Source organism: Candida orthopsilosis (genome assembly GCF_000315875.1).
Source record: "Candida orthopsilosis Co 90-125, chromosome 7 draft sequence".
Lineage (NCBI taxonomy): Eukaryota > Fungi > Ascomycota > Pichiomycetes > Serinales > Debaryomycetaceae > Lodderomyces > Lodderomyces orthopsilosis.
Window position 1 is genome coordinate 173,715 of NC_018301.1, and position 14,190 is coordinate 187,904.

Here is a 14,190-nt window from a genome sequence, read left to right on the forward strand (position 1 = left end):
GGTTATGATTATTACTATTATCTATAAACACACTATTTGTAAATATACTAATACATGGTGTTTCTTCACTTTAACAAAAGTTGTACTTTTCTCTTTCCACTCAATTCATCTTTAACCGATCTGACATCCACCTTGACCCTGTCAAAAACACCAACTGTTCTCTTCTTTCCCTTGATATCAGTAAATGTCAATTCATATTTATCTTCATCATAATTAGCACTGTTTACATCACCCATAGTCTCAAGCTTGATGAGACCTTCAACACCAAATTTGGGTACCAACACCACAATACCATTATTGAAACTCTTAATCACGTACCCCTCATGTTCAGCTTCGTTGCTTCTCATCACCTGTCCAACATAATATTCAATACTTGCTCTTCCAGCAAACTGAGCATTTCTATGACGTTTGTTTATGTTCCTAACAATCATCTCCATTCTATTCTTGTCTCTATGACTCAAGTCCAAATTCTCATATCCGATAGCACCGGCCAATTGTCGATGAGCAACAACATCACAATATCTTCTAATTGGTGAAGTGAAATGAGTATAGATATCAACAGCTAAACCATAATGTCTGAATTCAGGGTATCCATATGAACCAGAAGGGAAATATTCAGCAGCCATCATACATCTAGTTGACATAATCCTAATCAATGTGTTGAAATATGAGTCATTTGGATCAACACAACGATCCAAAGAATCAGCCAATGCTTTTGAAGATTCAGTCGAAATGGATAAACCATTCTTCCTTACATTGAGCATATCATTCAATGTCTCAAAATTAGTAGCTGGTGGTGCTGCGTGCCTTCTCAACATTGCTGTTTGAGGGTAGGCATCGTAAATCTTTCTAGCAACGGAAATGTTGGCAAACAACATGAATTCTTCAACTAAGGAGTTGGTTTCTAATAGCTTCTTAATTTCTACTTCTTGTGGATCAGATGTTTCACTATCCATGTGAACTTTAACTTCTGGTGAAGCCAAATTCAAAGCACCGGCATCTAATCTCTTTTGTTTCAACTTCTTTGACAATTTCAACAAGATCCTCATCGAGTTAGTTAACTCGTCTTGTTGATTTGGATCATCTATACGTAATTGGGCTTGCTCATAGGAGAAGGCTTGTCTTGATTTAATAATTGATTTCATGAATTTTACATTAACGATGTTTGCATCCTCATCAACTTCCCAAATAACACTGAAAGCAAAACGATCAACAAATGGTTTCAATGAACAAAGATTTGTACCTAAAAGCATAGGCAACATGTCTATTCTCTTGTCAACGAGATAGACGGACGTACCTCTTGAAGCCCCTTCTTGATCTAATGCAGTTCCTGCTTTGACGAAGTGGGTAACATCCGCAATATGCACACCGACTTCATAATTTCCATTTGGTAGCTTTTGCGCATGTAAAGCATCATCAATATCAACACAATTTGGTGGGTCAATGGAACAAACTAGTTTATCTCTAAGATCAACTCTCTTTTGTAGTTGAAGATCATCGGTATTGGTAATATCTGGAACAACCCAGTTATCACCTTCTTTTGGCAAACAATCCAAAACGTTCTTGGAAAATGGTCTATACTCAACATCATGTTCCAACAAAAGCGCTTCAGTTTCAGCTTCGGCACTTTCAACTTCACCCAAAGCCCTCACGAAATGTCCATTGGGGTACTTGGAATCACTGGGCCATGAATCAACAACAACAACAATCCTTTGTCCTAGATATTCTTTTGCTTTTTTAGTTCTAATTCTAATCTTTGGTAATGTTTTATCCATCAATATTACAAAACAGTTCTTGGCAGAATTTCCTGAATCATCTTGGCTTACTGAAGTAGGAGCAATTTGTCCAACGTAATATCTCCAAGACCTTCTTGCTATACCAACAACTTTTGCTGTTGGTTGAAGTCTCTTTTCCTCGGATGACCCTTTGGTGGTCTTCATTGCTTCCTGGGCTAAAAGAAGACGCTCCTTATCTGATACAACACCTTCAGAAACTGTGTTATCATCATCATCGCCACCATCGTCAGGATTATCATTAACTCCGACTGACTCTTCTTCTATAATCGTTGTCGATGGCTCTTTCCATTTATCCTTTGGTAAAAGCTCCACAATAACAGAATCTGAGTTGAATGCACGATTTAAATTCTTCGATCCTTGTATAAGTAATGGCTTTTTAAATGCAGATACATTGACCTCACCTTGCAAATAGTTGTAGGACGATATGTTTAAAATACCTTGATACAAGGTTCCATTTTTGATACCTGCCATAATTCGAGCATTTGAGTAGTACTCTGGGAATGTAGTTTCATCTTCTCCTTTCTTACCTTCGAATGAGCTAAAGTCTGCCGGTACCAAGTCTTTCAAATCTTCACCATTAGGTAAACTATCGAGATATTCGTCCAAGGTCTTGACATCTAAATTCTCCTTTTCTGCCTTGGCTTTACTATCAGCATCATTACACACCAAAATCATCTCTATGTCTGGCAAATGCTTCTGGTACCATGAGACAACTTTTCGAATAGCTCTATCGTTTCTATCATTGATTGATTCGTTCTTCTCTCTAGTGACATAAGTCCCCTCATTATACTCATTATGGAACACAACAAATCTCTTGTCCTCCAGTTTAACCAAATTCCTCAACCTCTGATATATTGGGAAAGATCTATTTTTAACCTCCTCCAACACAGTTTGAGGAATAATGACATCGTAAAAGCATTGAGTACTTTCAAGAATATCTATTGCATGCAACACAATATTGGTATCCAATACCACATAATGTGGTTTACCATCAATGGTCTTTGCTGGATTAGCAGATAGTATAAATTTAGGTAGGTTGCCATTAGCATCGGGTTTAACAATTTCTTGACAATGGGTACAAGCTAATGAATAGCATGGTATATCATTTCTCAAGTAATGTTCACGAACGATTTTCAATGCTCCTCCATTCCTTGAACGAACAAATACTTTTGATGTGACAGTGAGACCTGTAGAGAGTCTTTTCCTATTGGCTTGTATGGTCATTTGTGTGTGATGGGATGTAGAAGGAATATTTTTGCATTCTCATCAGAAGAGATGAATTGGAAAAATCAAAATTGCCATTTACGGAAGAGTAAAGAAAGAAGCATAGATACTCGTACATTGGCTCTATAAACCATAAATGTCACAAAATGATTATAATCACCTTCCTCTCACAGGTGAATCGCTCTGTCTGGCAAATGGCAGAGCATACCTTGTTGTTTGACTATCATTGAATCTGTATAATGGCGAAGACACTTGACGAATATGATGATGCTGGTGATGATGATTACGGTGGTGCTGCTGCTGCTGCTGCGAACGAGCATGTACTCTAATATCATTTGTGTTGCTTACAGTGGCGAAATGTGGAACTTCATCTTCAACACTATAATAACTTTCATCAGAATCACTTGTTGTTGGAACAAAGAATGTCGAGGTTGGAATTAAAATTTCATTCAAATTGTGACTTGGCTGTTGATTCACTTGAGCTGATGTGAATTCAGATTCATTAATAATTGGCGATAAAGCATTACTATTATCCAAATTCATCATATCATATCGTATAAAGTTTAGTTGTTGTCTATTGTTATTATTTAGTTGGTCTTGTCGCATATTGGGATGGACAATTGTGCTAGAATAATTTGCCGGGTTACCAATGATTTGACTTGATCCAACTGGTGGCACAACTAAACTATTTATAGCTGATAATTGTTGTCCTGGCGAATTTGGGAGACGAGTTTGACCTCGAATGACTCTTAACCGGTGGTGTGACATCGGAGACATTGCCACCCCTGTTTGATCATTTCTTGATTCATCAGGTGATAATGATACATCCCTTTTGATCTTTATGGATCGTTTGGTTCTATAAGGATACAATGCATGAACGTATATTGGTTCAATAGTATCGGAGTGGTTGGTTGGTTGTTCTAGCTCTTTTTGGTCATTAGCTTGAAGGTATGGCTTGCTGATTGATCTCCTTAAAGTTTCTTGTCTTTCCAACTTTTTGGTTTTCTTGGAACGATGTTTGAAAAAGAGGGTTGAACTTCGATGTGGTTTCTTTTCTGTTGTTTCCTTGTGTGAAGAAGTTGAGTTTAGGGAAATTTCGGACTGTTCTGGAGGCCGTTGTGCGGGTGCTTGTGATTGTGATTGTGGATAATTGAATAAAGCCAGGTGTGCTGTCTCATACACCTTGGATCTATTTTGATGTTGCTGAGTTAGTGAACGACCGAACTTGGTTTGTGAGTTGTCATCAACAGCCACATAATGTTGCCTTCGTTGAAATAATGGCGGATAGCGACTGATTAAATTAGGATCTCTTAGTTCTTCTAATGTCATAAGATCAATCTTTGATGCTGTTAAGTTGATGGAGTTCTCCATTTGTCCTTAATAAACGATGACTCTATATTCTTGGTATGTTGTTTGAAAAGAGAAATGTTTTGTAATTCTTTCTCTTGGAATAAGTTGTTCTTATACAATTTGCAGCCAAGCGTTAGAAAATTGTTATGTTTAATAAATTGGTAGCATTGTGGGAGGCAGTTATTGACCAATGAAATGTTTAGATGTAAATGACAAATTTACACGACTTCGGGTAATACGATAGATTCGGCATAGTGAAACTGTATATTTGTATTACAATACCGGGTTTAGCCTTGTATCATGTTCAGTGATAGTGTAGCTCCCAGTCTCAGAGTTGTATGGGATCCAATTACAAAGTATAATACTTGTTGTACTATCAAATGAAAGTTAGAAACACAGCTAGTAGACTCCAGTGAAAAAATTGTCAAAAAAAAAATAGTCGAACATAAAACCCCAATAATATATCACCAAACCTTCATAAACACATAGAATTAATACACTACAATGGGTGCTGCTTATCACATTTTTGGTAAAACCGTTCAACCACATCAATTAGCTCTTGCCACATTAGGTTCAGTAGTATTATTAGTCATTCCAAAACCATGGACCGTTAAGCCTGTCCATCCTTCAATCAATGCCTCATCACCAGAAGAAGAGAAGTTCGTCAAAGAATGGTTAGCTAAACATGAAAAGACCGAAGAAAAACATTAAGATGAAGGAAGAAAAGTTGGGGCAGGGGGATTAGTAGTGAAGTTTTGCTTTGATAGAGATAAGAGGGAGGGAAAGAGTTTTTTAACATTATAGTCAATGAAAAGAAGAAAAGAGTGCCACGTTGTATATATTACTTGGCTGGGAGATGAAAGAATGAAAGGAAAACAATTCATATATTTAGATTTGAATGAAATGAAAATTGTCATTTTAGTTGAGATAAAGAAATTTTATTATGTAAATGGGAGCTCAATGTTTGCAAGCATAGATTGGAAAAGAGGACTACATGCTTGTGTCGCTTGTGGATGCCCAGCGCATGCCAATTATATTTCTAGTCTCTTTGATTACAATTGTAAACCTCGACATTGAGTATTGCGTTGAATTGTGAGGCGTAGAGGACAACGAGAGCTCAAGTTATATAAGCTAAGGCTCTTGTATTCACTGAGAGACCATTGCAACAACTCTGCCCACACACCTCTACTTCAATCTCTCTTACCTTGTCATCTGTCTTTGTTTCCAACTTTTGTGTAACATTCACCTCATCGAGGCATTTTCTGAAAATTTGAAAACTTCAAACGAAAAACCCACCATCCCATAACCAATCTTCATTTCACCCAACAACACTACTCTCCATGTCATCCATCTACAAAGCATTACAATCCAAGTCCTCAAAAGACACCCTGGACAAAACTAAACACATCAACAGACAAAGGTTACTAGTCATATCCTCACGAGGAATAACCTACAGACATCGTCATCTCATAAGTGACTTGTTAACCTTGTTACCACATGCAAGAAAAGAACCTAAATTCGACACCAAAAAGAACCTTTACCAATTGAATGAAGTTGCTGAATTATACAATTGTAATAATATTTTCTTTTTTGAATGTAGAAAACATCAAGATTTATATCTTTGGATTGCCAAGCCACCTAATGGACCCACGGTGAAATTCCATATACAGAATTTACACACTTTGGATGAATTAAATTTTATTGGGAATTGCTTAAAAGGATCAAGGCCAGTGTTGAGTTTTGATAAATCGTTTGAATCTAGTGATCATTTCAAGTTGTTGAAGGAAATGTTTATACAAACTTTTGGTGTGCCTCCAAATGCTAGAAAACTGAAACCATTTATTGATCACGTAACGACCTTTGCTATAGTTGATGGGAAGATTTGGATTAGAAATTATCAGATTAATGAAACGTTGGAAACCAAAGAGAATGAAGATGGTGATGAAGTTGATGTTGATTCTTTGAACTTGGTTGAAATTGGACCAAGATTGGTATTGACATTGATCACTATATTGGAAGGATCATTCGGTGGACCCAAGATTTATGAAAATAAAGAATATGTGTCACCTAATTTCGTTAGAGCTCAAATTAAACAACAAGCAGCTCAACAAGCTAGAAGTAGAGCTGAAGCTGCTTTGGAAAGAAAGATCAAAAAGAGAAGTCAAGTGTTGCAAAAGGATCCATTATCTAATGATGCCTTATTTAAGGAGTAGATACAAAATAGCTTCAGTTTGATTTCATAAATTCATTACACTTTTTATTTTTACGTCATAAAATCTTACATCTTCTCTATATATATCTACAGTATTACTCTCTTATTGGGTTTCATCATCGGGTGGACTTCCAAATTCACCTTCGAAAATCGTAGCACCACACTTCCTTCTATTTTCAATCAAGACACATTCATCCATTTCCAAAATTGAACTAGCACTAGGTCTATCAAATGGAGTAGGTTTCAACATCTTGTTCACCAAAGCATCCAATGCATTTGATTCTCCAACCAAAAAAGGTGGAGCCCAAGAAGGAATCAAATCATGAGCCCCGATAGTATCATCATTATGTTCAATTGTAGATCTTGATTTGAAATGTGGATTCAATGATAATGAATGAGCCGAAGAGCTGAAATTCGTATTTGATGAACTACTAGTCTCTGGTTTATGTTGTAAAAACATGGAAATATTATCACTTGATAATTGACCAGCATCACTCAAATCACCACTTCGTAATTTCCTCCATGGTGTTCCGTTATCAGGCAAGATTATATTTGCCGCAATTTCCAATATAATTAAACCAAGACTGAAAATATCAGCAAACGGTGTGTATATCTTATCATCAATTAATTCAGGTGCAATATAATTTCGATCACCTTCTAAATCAAAATCTTTTTCCAAAATGGGTAATTTTGTAGCTAGGCCGAAATCACCAATTTTTAAATATCCTTCAAATGTGATGAAAATATTTGCTGGTTTTAAATCAAGATGTAGATAATTCCTCAGGTGAATGAATCGTAATCCATTGGCTAATTCTATAATCATTTTCCATATCCTAAATTCATCGATCTTGTAATGTTTATTATCTTCCAAAAAATCATAAAGAGTACCACCTTCGCAATATTCCGTCATGATGTAATAGTAATTATCAAAATCCCAAGCTTCAATGAAATAAACCAAATTTTCTTTCCCTTGCTGTTCTTCTGCCAAATTTTCATCTTCATTATCCTTGATACTTGAAAGAGTTCTCAATGCATCAATCTCTCTCATTATAGTTTGTTTATCTAATTTACCAATAACTGGCTTTTTAGTTCTCTTGATGGCAAATTTATCCTCATTGAATACACACTCAAAACATATACTAAACTCACCATGTCCAATATACTTTAGATTCTTCATGCCAAACTTGTTAATCAAATGCTCATCTATTTTGGCGGGATAAGTGCTTAAATACAGATGATGGCTCAATTTTAATTGATCACTTTCATTCAATGGAGGTAATTCCACTGGATTATCTTTCAAAATGGGATCTTTCTCATCGCCAAATCCCCAGTGGATTGGTGTTGAGGGTGCACCAAACTTGAAGCCTTTAGGTCCAGAATTTAACTGTAGCTTGTCAAGTTTGCCAAGCTTCATTGATAGTGTCTGTTTAGTCGTTGTCGATGGTACCGGTGGGGCTGGAGCCGTAACTGACTGATGATGGTGTGTTTGAGCAAAATGTTTCTTTGTTGGCGTTTCTGGAATCATTGACCCTTCGTCATCCAATTCTATATCGGAAGTAAATATCACTTCCAAATCTTGGTGCTGTTGCATATCATTCTTGTTTGGCTCTGCCAGGGAAGGAATAATCTTGAACTGTGACCTTTCAATGTCGCTCAAATTCAAAGTATCATCAACACCATTATCTCTCCCTACTTCAATTGATCTATCGTGTTCCTCTTGCTCAATTATATGTGATAAGTTCACATTATCGTGATCAAATCGTAGATGTAAAGGTTTATTGGTATTGATCATGGTTAAAGGGTTCCTCTTCATTGGAGTTTCAGGTGGTGGTTTTGTTATTGTATGTTGGACCATATTCTTCTTCAATAACCCATTGGACAAAAATGCTGTTTGCAAAGGCTTGACAAAACGGAACAGATCGTTGTTTTCCTTATCATCAAATGGGGTAGTGGCAACATTCTTATTCTTATTCTTATTCGTATTCGTATTCGTATTCGTATTCGTATCCGTGTTCGTATTTGTCAATTTCGGACTTCCTTGGTACATTATTATTGATGATTGGTGAGAATTGGACAGTTTTCTATTCTTTGACGGGCTATCAAATACATCATTGTCAAAATCAGCTTGATTTAACCCAGGTTGTACATTTTCAATTGATGAATGTATTATTGGTGTATTGGTTTTTCGTAGCTTAGTAGCTTGACCAAACAAATGTGTTTTTGAAAGCGGACTTTCTGAATTTCGATTTCGAATGGGGGATACTATATTTTCATTAATCTTGTAGCCTCTAAAATGCTTTATTCCAAGTTGAGATGGTGAATGCAAGTTCGATTGTGGTGATGAGGATGATAATGTTGTTTTTACCTTTGTTGATGATGGAGATGGAGACTGACTAATTAATTTATGAGGCCGTTTGAATTGATTACTTGTGGATGGTAGTAACAAGTTATCAGTTCTGCGTGATGATGCAGGTGAAGAATAATCGTTAACTTTGACATCAATTTCATTCAAGCTAATTTTATCAATCTCATCAGGCATTTTACCCCCATCTAATGTTCGTAGACTAGAATCAATTGAAAGGTTGATATATTTTGAAGATCGTTTGATTGAACTTTGAGAGTTTCGTATGGTTGAATTAGAAGAGTCAGGTCCCAAGGACGGCCTAACAAACTGTTGACTCAGGGTTGCAAATGAGCTTGATTGACGGTAGTCGTTGGAAGTCTTGTTGGGGGTGGTATTCAAGTATACCCCTTTGTTTTCCACATTAAACTCATCTTCACCTTCACTTAAAAAATCGTCCTCGTACTCGTCAATATCAGTATCGTTGGCTATTTCTTCTTCATCAAGAAAGGTGTCTATGCTATCGTTCAAGTAATCTGTCTTTACATTAAATGGTGGTGATTTGTTTATGGTCTTTTTTGAAGATAATTTGTCAATAGTTGTAGTATTATCATCCAAAATCAAACTATTGAAGGATCTTGAAAAATGGTGGTTTGTAAAGTAATCCAACGGTTGTGCATGTGGTGTTTGCTGAGACATGGATGTCGTGTGGTCACGGACTCGCAGGGCATGCAGACCAGGCTGTGGTCGATTCCTATGTGGAGTGATACTGGATGTTTGTGTCAGACCTATGTGGGTATCACTGTTGTTGTTGGTGCTGCCACTATCAGTATCATGATCATGATCACCATTGCCACTGTGTTTGGTATGCAACAGATGATGGTGGCTCATCATTATGGTGGATTTGATAGGGCTAAGACTAAGTGTTTAAGTTGTCGATTGCTTGATTGTCTATATGTCTCCAACCACCACTGCTGCAGTATGTCTCTTGTATCCTTTGTCAGAAGTATCTCCGATTGTCTGATTAAGATGGATTAGGGGTTCAATTTGATAAATTTGTGAATAAGAGACAAAAAATTTACTCTTGTGTTTGTATGTGTTGTTGTTTATTTATTATTTACTGTTTTGTTTTTTTCTTTTTTATTTACGCAATGTATTTGTTTATACTTTAAAGATTGACTAACGAGTGATGTAGAGAAGTAGGTCTATCCACGACAGACCAGAAAGAGTAGTTATACAACAAGTGGCATGTGTAGTGTAAGTCCTGGAACCAAGCATATACTTCTTTTCCCAGGAAAAATGGGGGATTCTTTTCACTGGAAACCACTTCTTTCAAAGGTAATTTATAGGGAATTACATTTCCCTCACCATCAAAAAAATATTACAGACACATATAGTAGACAAGCTGTTGTCTGTGGTAGTGTAGTGTTTAGTCTGTCAAACCAAACAGTTATATAGCCTAAGCGACGAGATGAATCGTTCTGTTTGCTATTAAAAGGGGGTGTTGGGGTGCAATACAAAACACAACAGACGCGTCTTTTAAAAATTAGTTTGTGACATTACACAAAACTCCTGGTTCTATCACGTGCATAAGCCAATATACAGTGTCCATACGTTCTTATATAGCAACTATAACAACCAAACCCATTTGTCAGCGTTCAGCGTAGTCAGTACCCTACGATACTGCTATGCTGTACCCCTTCAAAAAAAACATTCTTATAATTTTTAGACTTGCACAACTAGTTCCAGTTTAATCTGTAGGTTGTAATTAGTAAATATCCACTATACCTTATTTTATCTTTGAAGTTTTTGCAACGAAACCAGGACAAACTATAAGTTTAAAATGGAAAGAAATGAGGAAGATAGTAGTTCCAAATAAATTTTTTAAAAATTAAACCTTTATGCTTAATAATCAACAAGCGGTATTATAAGGAAACTACTTCATTCATATTCCTGTCTTTAACAGCTTTTAGCGGAGTGGAATAAAGGTTAGTGCGTATGCTAATAGATCGCTTAGATAAAAATGCACGTGCAGAGAATAAATTATAGATTTCCCAAATGGGCAATATGTGAGCAACCAGCTTTTTGTTGGGTTGCTAAATAAAATTTTACAAATTGTGGCATGATTATTAATTGGTGTAATTTTATTGGTCGAGACAATTGATATCTATTTGATCAAAAGAGAAAAATGAGAAAAGAAATAAAATTTTTACTCGTAAGTACTACTCAATTTGGGACAAGAGGCGAATAAAAAATAAAATAAAAATAGAATTGCAAATATAGGGAAAGAGTTATCGAATGAGATCTTCAAATCTAACCAATAAGTATAATTGTATTGATAAGAACAGACAAGAACCTATACTCACCAAGAAGGCAATGAACTGTAGCTCTAAGTGAGCTCTAAACCTGACTCTAATATCCCTCCTATCGATATTTAGAATCACCTGTAAGTTGGAAATAGAGAGTAAAATTATGTAAAAGTAAGCCTCATGAACACAGAAACGGAACGACATTAACAGAAAAAATATTACTGTGTACTATATATATATATAGTAACACTGCCATTACTAATAACGAGACATAAAATTTTCAAACCTACATCTTTATATATCTTTACATCAACAACAGCATTACCATTGAGTTTATCAAAACCAGTGTACCCCACTCATCATTTTCATACTCATCCAATCCACACACTCCTTTACAACGTCCAAATAGACGAGACTCATACACATCACTTACTTTGTCTAGATTCAAACTTTTTTTGCTTTGTATTACAACGCTTATCAAACTACTGAACTTACCTGTACCTATACGATCACAAACTGACCCACCCCTGAGAACTATAGTCATTAGAAGAACAATACTTGTTAGACTGAGAATATCCGATAACACCATAATTAAGAATTTTGTTTTTTCATTAAACGTTTAAAAATATATTTCCGAGAATATTAAAGTTTTAAAACTTTCAAAAGTAACCTTTTGACAGAGTTTCATAAGTCAGCTCACAGTGTAACTAAAGAATCGAGAGAAAACCAAAAGTGGTGGTATCGATTGTTCTCATATATTTAATAATCCACTAATTTGCAACACTTTTACAAGTGCTTTCCATTACCAACATCCACTCGAAAAGCAAACCTTCAATTTACAAGCTACTGATATTACAATAACCTTCTTTTGTCTACCATTCATGATTTCAATATAACACAACATCTTTAAAATAATGTCCATACACGAACAATTTATTAAAACAGAATCTACACAACTGCCGACGTCATCAAACAAGGTCAAGACTACAACAACGACAAAACCGCCCACAACTACACATCCAGCACATTCAGTGGAAACAGCACAAATGGCACAACCAGTACAACCAACAACAACATCGTCACTACCGACTCCAGAAGATGGCCAACAATGTTCAAATTGTGGGACAACAAAAACGCCACTATGGCGACGAGCACCCGATGGAACACTAATCTGTAATGCCTGTGGCCTCTACCTTCGATCAAACCATACCCATCGCCCAGTAAATCTTAAGCGACCACCAAATACAATCACTATTTCCAAAGAGGAATTGGGGTCATGTAAAGGTGATGGACGATGTAATGGAACTGGTGGATCAGCTGCTTGTCGTGGTTGTCCAGCTTTCAATAATCGAATTGTGGCCAAGAAACAGTTGTTGGAGAAATCACCCAAGAATGAGGATGTTAAGATAAAGACCGATATTTCCGCAAATGGAGAAGAGGGAGGTCAAAGTGGAATTAGTGAAAATAATGCATCGACTAATTCGCAAACTAAAAGTGACAACAGTAATAGCGGTCAAGCAATAGAAAGATCTAAAACTAGTGCATCTGCTGCATCCGCAACAGGATCCACTGATGAGAATTCACTAGCTATTGCATGTTATAATTGTGATACCACGATAACACCATTATGGAGAAGAGATGATGCCGGTAATACCATTTGTAATGCATGTGGATTATTTTATAGATTACATGGATCACATCGACCAATAAAGATGAAACGGTCAACTATCAAACGAAGGAAAAGAAATGTATCGGATCATAAATCAAAAGAGGAATCAAAAGATGTTAAGATGTCGGTCACTTCTCCAGGAAGAATGGTATCTCTAACTGCATCTCCTACACCAACACCAAGTCATGCATCACCTTCATTACAACAAAAACACCAATCTCCAGCACAACTGCATGCATCAAATACTGCATCACCTCCGCCCTCTTCTTCGTTACATTCATCATTTGTCAATAGACCCATGTCACCATCATATAATAGACTACCACCATTTTCATATTCAATCCCATTCCAAAGAGCTTCCCAATTGGGACAAACTAGTCAAGGCTCAACCCCACCGCCACCATTACCACCACAGCAACAACAACCATCGATATCCATACAGCAGCAGCAACAACAACAAGCAATGCCAATGACAAGTACTGGTCTGCATATGATGCCACATTCCTTGTATCCTAGGTATAGTGGGAATGGACGTTTACCCAATGGACCTGGCCCCCTCCCCGGTCCACCACCACCAATGCCGCTACCTCATATACAATCACAAGCACCACAGCAGATGCAACATTTACAACCAATGCAAATGCAATTGCTGCAACTGGTTTCTCCACTTCCTCAACCATCCATATACCAGCAACACCAATATCAAACGGTAGCTGAATCACAACAACAACAACAACAACCTCCACCAACATTACCACCAATAAACCGTAACACTAATACTACTTCAGTAGTAGCAGGTGCTGCTGGATGTTGTTCTAGTTGTGGCTCATCAAAAAGAACACCCACTCCCATGGCCATTGACTTTACGGCAACGTATAAGAAAGAAACCAGGGCTCCACCTCCATCAAGCACCACCACTAACAATCAAAATGATAGTGAAGGTGGTGATACTACTGCTAATACTACTGGAGATGTCTCTGGTACTCCATCGCCACTGGGTGAAAGAAGAACTGGTCAACAAAAGAGAGCATTGACGATTGGAGGTCTTTTGAATGAGTAGACGTGGAAAAATAATATTTGGTGGCTAATTGCTCATAATTGTAAATAAATTTAATGATATATTTATTTTAGGATAATTGAGTAGGGTCATGTAGTTTTGCATCTTTTGTACTTAAGGGTGTAAAATTGTTGCAGAAAGTTGCAAGTAAGGTGTGTCGTAGGTTTATAGTTTGCGACAATGAGTATAAAATTATTATCCGATGAGCTTTTCTCCAAAAAAATTAATTTTT

At 36.6% G+C, this 14,190-nt stretch overlaps 6 protein-coding genes across 6 annotated transcripts; 3 read left to right on the forward strand and 3 right to left on the reverse strand. All coding sequences in view use genetic code 12, as the record gives it.

Moving 5' to 3' along the window:
• Positions 1 to 65: 65 nt before the first annotated feature.
• CORT_0G00920 (hypothetical protein) lies at positions 66 to 3,020 on the reverse strand (the record flags this gene model as incomplete). The annotated part of the gene is made up of 1 exon (XM_003870858.1): positions 66 to 3,020. One exon carries the CDS (start codon positions 3,018 to 3,020, stop codon positions 66 to 68), a length of 2,955 nt encoding a protein of 984 aa, XP_003870907.1.
• Positions 3,021 to 3,176: 156 nt separating this feature from the next.
• Positions 3,177 to 4,391, reverse strand: CORT_0G00930 (hypothetical protein; the record flags this gene model as incomplete). The annotated part of the gene is made up of 1 exon (XM_003870859.1): positions 3,177 to 4,391. The coding sequence occupies one exon, from the start codon at positions 4,389 to 4,391 to the stop codon at positions 3,177 to 3,179; it is 1,215 nt and encodes a 404-aa protein (XP_003870908.1).
• Positions 4,392 to 4,874: 483 nt separating this feature from the next.
• Positions 4,875 to 5,081, forward strand: CORT_0G00940 (Atp19 h; the record flags this gene model as incomplete). Its single annotated transcript, XM_003870860.1, has 1 exon — positions 4,875 to 5,081. The coding sequence occupies one exon, from the start codon at positions 4,875 to 4,877 to the stop codon at positions 5,079 to 5,081; it is 207 nt and encodes a 68-aa protein (XP_003870909.1).
• Positions 5,082 to 5,710: 629 nt separating this feature from the next.
• Positions 5,711 to 6,583, forward strand: CORT_0G00950 (Csi2 66S pre-ribosomal particle component; the record flags this gene model as incomplete). Its single annotated transcript, XM_003870861.1, has 1 exon — positions 5,711 to 6,583. The coding sequence occupies one exon, from the start codon at positions 5,711 to 5,713 to the stop codon at positions 6,581 to 6,583; it is 873 nt and encodes a 290-aa protein (XP_003870910.1).
• A 102-nt stretch (positions 6,584 to 6,685) lies between these two features.
• CORT_0G00960 (Swe1 protein kinase) lies at positions 6,686 to 9,817 on the reverse strand (the record flags this gene model as incomplete). The annotated part of the gene is made up of 1 exon (XM_003870862.1): positions 6,686 to 9,817. One exon carries the CDS (start codon positions 9,815 to 9,817, stop codon positions 6,686 to 6,688), a length of 3,132 nt encoding a protein of 1,043 aa, XP_003870911.1.
• A 2,329-nt stretch (positions 9,818 to 12,146) lies between these two features.
• Positions 12,147 to 13,961, forward strand: CORT_0G00970 (Sfu1 transcriptional regulator of iron-responsive genes; the record flags this gene model as incomplete). Its single annotated transcript, XM_003870863.1, has 1 exon — positions 12,147 to 13,961. The coding sequence occupies one exon, from the start codon at positions 12,147 to 12,149 to the stop codon at positions 13,959 to 13,961; it is 1,815 nt and encodes a 604-aa protein (XP_003870912.1).
• Positions 13,962 to 14,190: the final 229 nt, after the last annotated feature.